The 12,460-nt window shown below is 36.2% G+C and overlaps 7 protein-coding genes across 7 annotated transcripts; 3 read left to right on the top strand and 4 right to left on the bottom strand.

Annotated features, from left to right (window-relative positions):
• Nucleotides 1–194: 194 nt before the first annotated feature.
• LOC114847024 (olfactory receptor 49-like) lies at nt 195–1,115 on the bottom strand. Its single transcript, XM_029136310.1, has one exon. The coding sequence runs from the start codon at nt 1,113–1,115 to the stop codon at nt 195–197; it is 921 nt and encodes a 306-aa protein (XP_028992143.1).
• A 695-nt stretch (nt 1,116–1,810) lies between these two features.
• LOC114847375 (olfactory receptor 49-like) lies at nt 1,811–2,843 on the bottom strand. The gene has a single exon (XM_029137015.1). It carries the CDS (start codon nt 2,841–2,843, stop codon nt 1,887–1,889), a length of 957 nt encoding a protein of 318 aa, XP_028992848.1. The 3' UTR covers nt 1,811–1,886.
• Nucleotides 2,844–3,538: 695 nt separating this feature from the next.
• On the bottom strand, nt 3,539–4,571 carry LOC114847340 (olfactory receptor 49-like). The gene has a single exon (XM_029136947.1). It carries the CDS (start codon nt 4,569–4,571, stop codon nt 3,615–3,617), a length of 957 nt encoding a protein of 318 aa, XP_028992780.1. The 3' UTR covers nt 3,539–3,614.
• A 695-nt stretch (nt 4,572–5,266) lies between these two features.
• LOC114847326 (olfactory receptor 49-like) lies at nt 5,267–6,299 on the bottom strand. Its single transcript, XM_029136928.1, has one exon. It carries the CDS (start codon nt 6,297–6,299, stop codon nt 5,343–5,345), a length of 957 nt encoding a protein of 318 aa, XP_028992761.1. The 3' UTR covers nt 5,267–5,342.
• An 829-nt stretch (nt 6,300–7,128) lies between these two features.
• On the top strand, nt 7,129–8,052 carry LOC114847023 (olfactory receptor 52D1-like). Its single transcript, XM_029136309.2, has one exon. The coding sequence runs from the start codon at nt 7,132–7,134 to the stop codon at nt 8,050–8,052; it is 921 nt and encodes a 306-aa protein (XP_028992142.1). The 5' UTR covers nt 7,129–7,131.
• Nucleotides 8,053–8,925: 873 nt separating this feature from the next.
• On the top strand, nt 8,926–9,915 carry LOC114847022 (olfactory receptor 13-like). The gene has a single exon (XM_029136308.1). It carries the CDS (start codon nt 8,926–8,928, stop codon nt 9,913–9,915), a length of 990 nt encoding a protein of 329 aa, XP_028992141.1.
• Nucleotides 9,916–11,139: 1,224 nt separating this feature from the next.
• On the top strand, nt 11,140–12,264 carry LOC114847021 (olfactory receptor 142-like). The gene has a single exon (XM_029136307.2). It carries the CDS (start codon nt 11,275–11,277, stop codon nt 12,262–12,264), a length of 990 nt encoding a protein of 329 aa, XP_028992140.1. The 5' UTR covers nt 11,140–11,274.
• The last annotated feature ends 196 nt before the right edge of the window (nt 12,265–12,460 follow it).

The raw sequence follows: 12,460 nt of genomic DNA, 5'->3' as shown, positions 1-12,460 counted from the left end.
ACAACATGAGACATCAGATATAATGAGAGGAGGGACAGAATTAACATAACATTAGAAACTAAACAGCTGTGCTGTGGTTTTTGTGTGAGGCCCAAGTCACTGTAATTCCTCTACTTTTATTCTGGAAACCTCACTATACAATCTCAAATCCTCATAATTTACAAATGTCTCAGTGATTGTTTCTACCTTTATAGCTATGGTCTGAAAACTTTGTCCGCATTTAGAATTCGATTTCTTATTTTTTGTAATTTTATACCATATATCACCGGATTAATAAGTGGAGAAATAACAAGAAATTCAATTGCCATGAAGTTCTGGACATGTTGTGATAAATCTTTGGAACCAAATCTCATGTACAACAAATCAAAAAGCAAAGACACACTGAAAGTTGCTAAAGCAAAGGCATGTGGTACACACGTGTGCATGAACTTATTCATGTTCTCTGTGGATTTTAAACAGGTCTTGATCATATAGACATAAGTCCAAACAATAAAACCTGCATGTCCGGCATAAAAAGTGTAATTAATAGCTGGAATAATATCCTTTGCTATGGAGGGAGAACAAGCAAGATTAGAAATTAAAAAGTTAACACAATAGATCTTTGGTATGATGGAGCCACACAAAGTTGATATTGATGTGACTGTGCCCATTAACACCAAATACAAAGGAAGAAGCCAAGCAAAGAACACTAACACACTAATCCTTTGTTTAGTCATCACAGAATGATAAACCAGAGGGCGACATATTGCTACATATCTGTCATAGGCCATTAGAGCAAGAATAGAGAAATCAGCACAAGCTGAGGAGTGTAGGACAAAACCCTGCAGAAGGCATCCAGCCTGAGAGATGACATGAGTGGAAAACAGCAGATCATTCAGAAACTTGGGATAAAATCCAGCTGTTCCATAAAGTCCATTGATGCACAGGTTACACAGGAAGATGTACATGGGCTCATGGAGGCTTTTATCCACAATTATTGTAATAATTATAGTCAGATTCGCCAACAATATGATACAATAACACAATGAAGTGAGAGTAAAAAGAGTGATTCTGTAGTTTGCTGTGCCGTTGAACCCAGAGAGTATAAGTATAGTAATCACTGATATATTACCCATATCAAAATAAGAGTTTGTTGTCTTTCATTTTTATACTGCACAATTGATTATTAAAATTGTGCTATTTGTAGCAAAAAGCAGCATTCTGTTTTCTCTGTTCATCCTTTACATGATGTGTAACTGTTTTATATTCTCATCCCAGTAATGACGTTGGAAACATGGGACCTGGAGCCAATGTGTGTGCAGTAATGAATTCCTAAAGCTACAGCACACCAACCACTTCCATCAGTCAAACAGAAAAAATAACTTATTAACTAAATTCATGCTTTTTTATTTTTATTCAGGTTGCTCATAGCTGGAGTTGCAGATGTTAGTGTGAAAGAAAAAGAGAATGTATGCGAACACAGATGTTGTTTCTTCAATATGTTAATATAGAATGCCTGCCTGCAGTCTTGGGGGGTCTGGCAACCCAATCAGGTAAGGAAAAAAGACATCCACAAGCAGAGCCAAGAACCAATTCATTATCTTTTAAAAAGACAAAGTAAAGTAGGGCCAAGGTGGAGGCAGTTATTATCTAAAAGGCAGGTCTGCGTAAAGAAAGGCTGAAAACACTACAAGCACTACACAAGTAGACAGAAGAAAATCAGCAAACCAAACACTTTGACACACCAGGTGAACAGCTGGTCATCAGTTAGTGACATGATCACATCAGAGGCAAGGGAGAGATGTTCAGGCTGCAAAAAGTTTTAACAACACAAGCATCTTTTCAAATGAGCACGGTCCATATGTTGTCAAAGACACAACAGTGGAGACAATTTTAATCTACATTAATTACAAATGACAGAGTAATTGTTTTTTACTTTGCAACTTTAGTCTAAAAAAGTTGTCCACAAACAGAATACGATTTCTTATTTTTGTAAATTTGAATCCATAAATTAGTGGATTAATAATTGGAGGAATAACAAGAAATTCCATTGCCATGAAGTTCTGGACATGTTGTGATAAATCTTTGGAACCAAATCTCATGTACAACAAATCAAAAAGCAAAGACACACTGAAAACCATTACAGCAAACACATGTGGTACACACGTCTGCATGAACTTGTTCATGTTCTCTGTGGAATTTAAACAGGTCTTGATCATATACATATAAGTCCAAACAACAAAACCCGCATGACCAATATAAAAAGCGTAAATAGTAAATGGAATAATATCCTTGGCTATGGAGGGAGAACAAGCAAGATTAGAAATTAAAAAGTTAACACAATAGATCTTTGGTATGATGGAGCCACACAAAGTTGATATTGTTGTGACTGTGCTCATTAACAGCAAATACAAAGGAAGAAGCCAAGCCAAGAACACTAACACACTAATCCTTTTTTTAGTCATCACAGAATGATAAACCAGAGGGCGACATATGGCCACATATCTGTCATAGGCCATTAGAGCAAGAATAGAAAAATCAGCACAAGCTGAGGAGTGTAGGACAAAACCCTGCAGAAGGCATCCAGCCTGAGAGATGACCTGAGTGGAAAACAGCAGATCATTCAGGAACTTGGGATAAAATCCAGCTGTTCCATAAAGTCCATTGATGCACAGGTTACACAGGAAGATGTACATGGGCTCATGGAGGCTTTTATCCACAATTATTGTAATAATTATAGTCAAATTCGCCAACAATATGATACAATAACACAATGAAGTGAGAGTAAAAAGAGTGATTCTGTAGTTTGCTGTGCCGTTGAACCCAGAGAGTATAAGTATAGTAATCACTGATATATTACCCATGTCAAAATAAGAGTTTGTTGCCTTTCATTTTTATACTGCACAATTGATTATTAAAATAGTGCTATTTGTAGCAAAAAGCAGCATTCTGTTTTCTCTGTTCATCCTTTACATGATGTGTAACCGTTTTATATTTTCATCCCAGTAATGACGTTGGAAACATGGGACCTGGAGCCAATGTGTGTGCAGTAATGAATTCCTAAAGCTACAGCACACCAACCACTTCCATCTGTCAAACAGAAAAATAACTTATTAACCAAATTCGTACTTTTTTATTTTTTATTCAGTTTGCTCATAGCTGGAGTTGCAGATGTTAGTTTGAAAGAAAAATAGAATGTATGCGAACACAGATGTTGTTTCTTCAATATGTTAGTACGGAATGCCTGCCTGCAGTCTTGGGGGGTCTGGCAACCCAGTCAGGTAAGGAAAAAAGACATCCACAACCAGAGCCAAGAACCAACTCATTTTCTTTTAAAAAGTCAAAGTAAAGTAGGGCCAAGGTGGAGGCAGTTATTATCTAAAAGGCAGGTCTGCGTAAAGAAAGGCTGAAAACACTACAAGCACTACACAAGTAGACAGAAGAAAATCAGCAAACCAAACACTTTGACACACCAGGTGAACAGCTGGTCATCAGTTAGTGACATGATCACATCAGAGGCAAGGGAGAGATGTTCAGGCTGCAAAAAGTTTTAACAACACAAGCATCTTTTCAAATGAGCACGGTCCATATGTTGTCAAAGACACAACAGTGGAGACAATTTTAATCTACATTAATTACAAATGACAGAGTAATTGTTTTTTACTTTGCAACTTTAGTCTAAAAAAGTTGTCCACAAACAGAATACGATTTCTTATTTTTGTAAATTTGAATCCATAAATTAGTGGATTAATAATTGGAGGAATAACAAGAAATTCCATTGCCATGAAGTTCTGGACATGTTGTGATAAATCTTTGGAACCAAATCTCATGTACAACAAATCAAAAAGCAAAGACACACTGAAAACCATTACAGCAAACACATGTGGTACACACGTCTGCATGAACTTGTTCATGTTCTCTTTAGATTTTAAACAGGTCTTGATCATATAGATATAAGTCCAAACAACAAAACCTGCATGAAGAATATAAAAAGAGTAATTAATAAATGGAATAATATCCTTGGCTATTGAGGGAGAACAAGCAAGATTAGAAATTAAAAAGTTAACACAATAGATCTTTGGTATGATGGAGCCACACAACGTTGATATTGTTGTGACTGTGCTCATTAACAAAAAATACAAGGGAAGAAGCCAAGCCAAGAACACTAACACACTAATCTTTTTTTTAGTCATCACAGAGTGATAAACCAGAGGGCGACATATGGCCACATATCTGTCATAGGCCATTAGAGCAAGAATAGAAAAATCAGCACAAGCTGAGGAGTGTAGGACAAAACCCTGCAGAAGGCATCCAGCCTGAGAGATGACCTGAGTGGAAAACAGCAGATCATTCAGGAACTTGGGATAAAATCCAGCTGTTCCATAAAGTCCATTGATGCACAGGTTACACAGGAAGATGTACATGGGCTCATGGAGGCTTTTATCCACAATTATTGTAATAATTATCGTCAAGTTCGCCAACAATATGATACAATAACACAATAAGGTCAGAGTAAAAAGAGTGATTCTGTAGTTTGCTGTGCCGTTGAACCCAGAGAGTATAAGTATAGTAATCACTGATATATTACCCATGTCAAAATAAAAGTTTGCTGCCTTTCATTTTTATACTGCACAATTGATTATTAAAATAGTGCTATTTGTAGCAAAAAGCAGCATTCTGTTTTCTCTGTTCATCCTTTACATGATGTGTAACCGTTTTATATTTTCATCCCAGTAATGACGTTGGAAACATGGGACCTGGAGCCAATGTGTGTGCAGTAATGAATTCCTAAAGCTACAGCACACCAACCACTTCCATCTGTCAAACAGAAAAATAACTTATTAACCAAATTCGTACTTTTTTATTTTTTATTCAGTTTGCTCATAGCTGGAGTTGCAGATGTTAGTTTGAAAGAAAAATAGAATGTATGCGAACACAGATGTTGTTTCTTCAATATGTTAGTACGGAATGCCTGCCTGCAGTCTTGGGGGGTCTGGCAACCCAGTCAGGTAAGGAAAAAAGACATCCACAACCAGAGCCAAGAACCAACTCATTTTCTTTTAAAAAGTCAAAGTAAAGTAGGGCCAAGGTGGAGGCAGTTATTATCTAAAAGGCAGGTCTGCGTAAAGAAAGGCTGAAAACACTACAAGCACTACACAAGTAGACAGAAGAAAATCAGCAAACCAAACACTTTGACACACCAGGTGAACAGCTGGTCATCAGTTAGTGACATGATCACATCAGAGGCAAGGGAGAGATGTTCAGGCTGCAAAAAGTTTTAACAACACAAGCATCTTTTCAAATGAGCACGGTCCATATGTTGTCAAAGACACAACAGTGGAGACAATTTTAATCTACATTAATTACAAATGACAGAGTAATTGTTTTTTACTTTGCAACTTTAGTCTAAAAAAGTTGTCCACAAACAGAATACGATTTCTTATTTTTGTAAATTTGAATCCATAAATTAGTGGATTAATAATTGGAGGAATAACAAGAAATTCCATTGCCATGAAGTTCTGGACATGTTGTGATAAATCTTTGGAACCAAATCTCATGTACAACAAATCAAAAAGCAAAGACACACTGAAAACCATTACAGCAAACACATGTGGTACACACGTCTGCATGAACTTGTTCATGTTCTCTTTAGATTTTAAACAGGTCTTGATCATATAGATATAAGTCCAAACAACAAAACCTGCATGAAGAATATAAAAAGAGTAATTAATAAATGGAATAATATCCTTGGCTATTGAGGGAGAACAAGCAAGATTAGAAATTAAAAAGTTAACACAATAGATCTTTGGTATGATGGAGCCACACAACGTTGATATTGTTGTGACTGTGCTCATTAACAAAAAATACAAGGGAAGAAGCCAAGCCAAGAACACTAACACACTAATCTTTTTTTTAGTCATCACAGAGTGATAAACCAGAGGGCGACATATGGCCACATATCTGTCATAGGCCATTAGAGCAAGAATAGAAAAATCAGCACAAGCTGAGGAGTGTAGGACAAAACCCTGCAGAAGGCATCCAGCCTGAGAGATGACCTGAGTGGAAAACAGCAGATCATTCAGGAACTTGGGATAAAATCCAGCTGTTCCATAAAGTCCATTGATGCACAGGTTACACAGGAAGATGTACATGGGCTCATGGAGGCTTTTATCCACAATTATTGTAATAATTATCGTCAAGTTCGCCAACAATATGATACAATAACACAATAAGGTCAGAGTAAAAAGAGTGATTCTGTAGTTTGCTGTGCCGTTGAACCCAGAGAGTATAAGTATAGTAATCACTGATATATTACCCATGTCAAAATAAAAGTTTGCTGCCTTTCATTTTTATACTGCACAATAGATTATTAAAATAGTGCTATTTGTAGCAAAAGGCAGCATTCTGTTCTCTCTGTTCATCCTTCACATGATGTGTAACTGTTTTATATTCTCATCCCAGTAATGACGTTGGAAACATGGGACCTGGAGCCAATGCGTGTGCAGTAATGAATTCCTAAAGCTAAAACACACCAAACACTAACATTAGGCTTGCATAGAAATCTTCAATGGAAAAGTAACCATTATTTAATTTGGTAATACCTGCAGGTGCAGATATTAGTATGAGTGTGAAGGCCTTTTAAAAGGAAAAGGTACAGTAGGCCGAAAGTGGAGGCAGCTGTTATTTCAAAAAGGCAGGTCTGAGGGAATGGCTTCTTAAAACAGGTGAAATTATTAGGACAAGTAAAACTTTAAAGCTAGAAGTGATAGAATGTATCTATGAACCAAATATAATACTGAACAGAGATCTAGGCTCTAAGAGACAACCACTGAACAGATACACAGTACGAGCCATGTGGGGAGACATGCATTACATCAGTGAATAGCACTTATGAGCGGCACAATGGCCCACTGTTTAAAGTCGACACTACTAGATGATGTATAGTTATAGTTACTAATGTGTAAGTCATTATAGGTCGACTGCCCTGAACTGGCACATCACTGATTGGATGTGTTAACGTCAAGAACAGTCACTGTCATTGGGGAAAATAAACTTCACACATCACTTAAAGGATGCACAGATGGAGAGTAGAACACATCACTGGAGGAGTGTCTGTTCTCAGTATCACTGTAAGATGGTATAGAATTATTAATGGATAATATATCTGTGATTACTACGCTTACTCTTTCAGGATTAAAAGTGACAATGAACTACAGAGTCACTCTCTTAGCGTTAACCTTTTTGTGCTACTGTGTGATTTTGCTGGTAAATTTGACTATTATTCTGACAATAATTGTGGATAAAACCCTCCATGAGCCCATGTACATCTTCCTGTGTAACCTGTGCATCAATGGACTTTATGGAACAGCTGGATTTTACCCCAAGTTCCTGAATGATCTGCTGTTTTCCACTCAGGTCATCTCTCAGGCTGGATGCCTTCTGCAGGGTTTTGTCCTACACTCCTCAGCTTGTGCTGATTCTTCTCTTCTCGCTCTAATGGCCTATGACAGATATGTGGCCATATGTCGCCCTCTGGTTTATCATTCCGTTATGACTAATCAAAGAATGTGTGTGTTAGTGTTTGTTGCTTGGATGGTTCCTTTTCTTCTGTTGCTCATGAGCACAGTCACATCAATATCAACGTTGTGTGGCTGCATCATACCAAAGATCTACTGTGTTAACTTTTTAATTTCAAATCTTGCTTGTTTTCCCTCTTTAGCAAAAAATATTATTCCAGCTATTAATTACTCTTTTTATGTTTGCCTGGGTGTTTTTGTTGTTTGGACTTATATCTATATGATCAAGACTTGTTTAAAATCCACCGAGAACATGAATAAGTTCATGCAGACGTGTGTGCCACATATTTTCTCTGTGACGATCTTTACTGTAACGTTGCTATTTGACTTAATGTACATGAGATTTGGATCAAAGGATTTGTCACAACATGCTCAGAATTTTATGGCAATGGAATTTCTCCTTTTTCCTCCGATCATCAATCCACTTATTTATGGATTCAAGTTAACAAAAATAAGAAAAAGAATCATGCATTTTATTTGTGAAAAAGGTTTTTAAAGTCAAAGCTTATATTTCTATCTCCATAATTACCACAAGATCACACAACCCTGTTACCAGATATGATAAGAACAAACTAGCGACCTCCAAAGTAAAGTTACTATAGATGTTATAGGGATGCTGCTACATGCTGCTACTACTTACACATACAATTTAATTTATTAGTATTACTCTACTGTAGTTCTGTATTGTATTCTTAGGTTTCTAGTTCATTCCCAGTGGAAGGCAAAAAAAGAATGTCATTGAACAGGGCACTTGTTTCCTCACTGTGCATGTGACAATAAAGACTTTGAATCTTTAATCGTGAATGAAATGCGGTGTAGATGTCAAGAAAGTAGATGTTGGTTTGTATTTTTAAACCTGAAAATACTTTATTAAACATGTTTGTGGACTGGACAAAGTTTTTCCTATTGATTGTTCCTGTTGTGTCTTTAGTTCTCAGGCAAAGCAGTATTACTGCAAAATTATTTTATCAGTGATTGTATCATTAAAAATCATGTTTAAAAAACTTTGCAGAAGCTCATGATCTCTCTACATCAGACTATATTTCATACCTCTAGGGAGGAATGCATGGCAGTAAGATTGTGTGAATGAAGTCAGGTTGGAATTAGAGAAAAAAATAATAATAGAAAAATTTGTTTAATGAGACACTACTGAGCTACAGATGTGAGACGAACATAGGCTTGTCCAAAGGTGACGTCAGCTCCTGAAGGACAGACCTCCCACTCTAACATCCATATACTGTAGCTCGCGCAAATGGTTAGACAGATACTGATGAGCAACAAACGTGTTAGACTCTTATAATGACTCCATCATGTCAGAAAAGAAACTTGGTACTACACTGACTGTTCAGATCTAAGGGACTATTTCAAAATGAGCAACACGTCTAGTCTATTTGTGTTCTCACTGTCTGGCTTCAGCTCCACCACTAACTTCAGATTGACTCTTTTCTCTCTCACTTTACTATGTTATTTTCTAATCCTGGTGGTAAATGTGTCGATCATTTTAACTATAATCCTGGATGAAAACCTCCATGAGCCCATGTACATATTTTTGTGTAACCTATGTGTCAATGCACTTTATGGAACTGCAGGCTTTTACCCTAAATTTGCTTATGATCTTTTATCTGACATTCATAATTTGTCATTTGCTGGATGCTTATTGCAAGTTTTTATTCTGCAGTCCTATGCTAAGGTCGACTACTCTATTCTAGTGCTCATGGCTTATGACAGGTATGTGGCTATATGTCGACCTCTGGAATATCGGCACGTTATGTCTGTGAGAGCCACGGCTCTGCTGGTCACTTTGTCCTGGCTTGTACCGCTCTGCTGTGAGACTATAGTTATAGGTCTGACATCCACACTAAAACTATGCGGCTCACAGATCCAGAAGCTTTACTGTGAAAACTGGTCAATTGTTAAACTTGCTTGTAGTTCAACATCAGCAAACAACATTGTTGGGATGTTTTTTATCATATTCTATATGGCGCATGTATTTTTCATTGTGTGTTCATATCTGTGTTTGGTGAAGTCAGCTCTAAAGTCCAGAGAGGGCAGGAGGAAGTTTCTACAAACATGTGTGCCACATTTGTTCTGTCTCTTTAACGTCTCTGCTGTTTTGCTTTTTGATGTCATGTATTCAAGGTACGGATCAGCGTCTTTACCAAAAAGTGTTGAGAACTTTGTGTCCATAGAATTTATCATTTTCCCACCAACTTTCAATCCTGTCATTTATGGGCTGATTCTGACCAAAATTCGAGGTAGAATCATGCATTTGTTCATGATGTCAGGCCAAAACCTGAGAAGTGTTTGGATTAAAGTGGATGGAAAGCAGATTAAAAGTAATATCATTACTTTTAATTAGTCAGTCCTGCAAAAGAATTTGATTTCAAGGTGATAACCTCATTAAAAATGTTTGATTTATTGATTTAATGTTTAATAGCAAAATCAACTTACATTAATAGCAGTCACATAGAATTAATGGATTGAAAGATTTATTGATTTCAGTAAATTATTTTTTTTAAGCAAGACCACATTATTTACAATAAAGAAAGGACAATAAAAGATTCTTGGCAGCACTGTACTGTAGCTAACAGAGAGTCATAGATCTGCTGAGCCTATTCTTTTATCGCCAGCAGTTACTTTATGAATTACTGTACAAATACAATTAGATTAAAAGAAGAAAAAATTACCGATTCATCATTACTTTCTTATTTGTGCAATTTACGCAGAATAAAAACGTAAACTTTGGCTATGACTAAATGAAATATTAAGACAAATATGCATAATTTACTTAATGTACAATGTATAAAAAACATAAACATGATTATGCACAATTAGCATTTTTTAACTACCATTAAAATAAATTATAGGCATAAATGGCATGTGTGGCTGAGCCTCAGCCCAACATCTACTGTAGCTTTGTTATGAGTTAAACATCAGTTTAAGTTCACTGTAAAAGTCAAACAAACTGAAAGGAGATAGATAAATGTATTGTAACCACTGTTTTATAAAAAAAAGATTGCAGATGATAATAATAACAACATAAAAACTGTGCATCAAAATTATAATAGGGATAAGAAGTCCCAGTAGGGTGACCTGTTGAGAATGAGATAAGAGTCTTCCACATTTAAAACAAACATATTCATGCAAAGATATGTTCACATCACTATGTTTGAAACTCAGGTGTATGGGAAACCAAAGCATGTAAAGTTTTTGTCTGGTTGTGTGTCTACATCCCATGTTGTTTTGAATGTTAGAGAACCTAAGAATTCGCTTACAATTTAATAAAATTAGTGATGCTTAACTCTGTTGTTAAACTTAATATGATAATACTTTGATATTTACAATTTAGGTTCATGTTTTCAACCTTACATAAAATGATTTAATGTTCCTTCTGTCTCTTTAATTCTCATGCGCTAACACATCATGTTAAAATAAAAGAAACAAGCTCAAAATCACACATTTAAAGTTGTGCTGAAAAACTCATACCTAGTATTGGTGTAAAAGACATGTCTTTAGCTGAATTAAAAAGGTAGAAGTAGTTAAAAACGCCCCTTAAGGACAGTTACGTCAGCTACTTCACTCTGTCCGACACCTGCGTTTAAGATTGGACCTCCTTATGTAGCTCTGATGATCATTGTAACCTCCTCAGACTGATGCATCCTTTGATACAAAAACTCATTACTACACTGACTGTTTTGTTTTGGATCATTATTTCAAAATGAGCAACACATCTAGTGTAGTTGTATTATCGCTGTCTGGTTTCAGCTCCACCGTCAACTACAGACTGACTCTTTTCTCTCTCACTTTATTATGTTATTTACTAATTGTGGTGGTAAATGTGTCGATCACTTTAACTATAATCCTGGATGAAAATCTCCATGAGCCCATGTACATATTTTTGTGTAACCTATGTGTCAATGCACTTTATGGAACTGCAGGCTTTTACCCTAAATTTGCTTATGATCTTTTATCTGATATCCAAGTTATATCATATGCTGGATGCCTATTGCAAATTTTCACAATATATTCGTATGCTAAGGTCGACTACTCTATTCTAGTGCTAATGGCTTATGACAGGTATGTGGCTATATGTCGACCTCTGGAATATCGGCACGTTATGTCTGTGAGAGCCACGGCTCTGCTGGTCACTTTGTCCTGGCTTGTACCGCTCTGCTGTGAGACTATAGTTATAGGTCTGACATCCACACTAACGCTATGCGGCTCACAGATCCAGAAGCTTTACTGTGAAAACTGGTCAATTGTTAAACTTGCTTGTAGTTCAACATCAGCAAACAACATTGTTGGACTGATTTCTATCTCCTTCTACACAGCACATTTAGTTTTCATTGTGTGTTCATATCTGTGTTTGGTGAAGTCAGCTCTAAAGTCCAGAGAGGGCAGGAGGAAGTTTCTACAAACATGTGTGCCACATTTGTTCTGTCTCTTTAACGTCTCTGCTGTTTTGCTTTTTGATGTCATGTATTCAAGGTACGGATCAGCGTCTTTACCAAAAAGTGTTGAGAACTTTGTGTCCATAGAATTTATCATTTTCCCACCAACTTTCAATCCTGTCATTTATGGGCTGATTCTGACCAAAATTCGAGGTAGAATCATGCATTTGTTCATGATGTCAGGCCAAAACCTGAGAAGTGTTTGGATTAAAGTGGATGGAAAGCAGATTAAAAGTAATATCATTACTTTTAATTAGTCAGTCCTGCAAAAGAATTTGATTTCAAGGTGATAACCTCATTAAAAATGTTTGATTTATTGATTTAATGTTTAATAGCAAAATCAACTTACATTAATAGCAGTCACATAGAATTAATGGATTGAAAGATTTATTGATTTCAGTAAATTATTTTTTTTAAGCAAGACCACATTATTTACAATAAAGAAAGGACAAT

Source organism: Betta splendens, chromosome 21 (genome assembly GCF_900634795.4).
Source record: "Betta splendens chromosome 21, fBetSpl5.4, whole genome shotgun sequence".
NCBI classification, from domain to species: Eukaryota; Metazoa; Chordata; class Actinopteri; order Anabantiformes; family Osphronemidae; genus Betta; species Betta splendens.
Note: the sequence above shows the minus strand (reverse complement) of the source record. Positions and strands in the feature narration are given on the sequence as shown.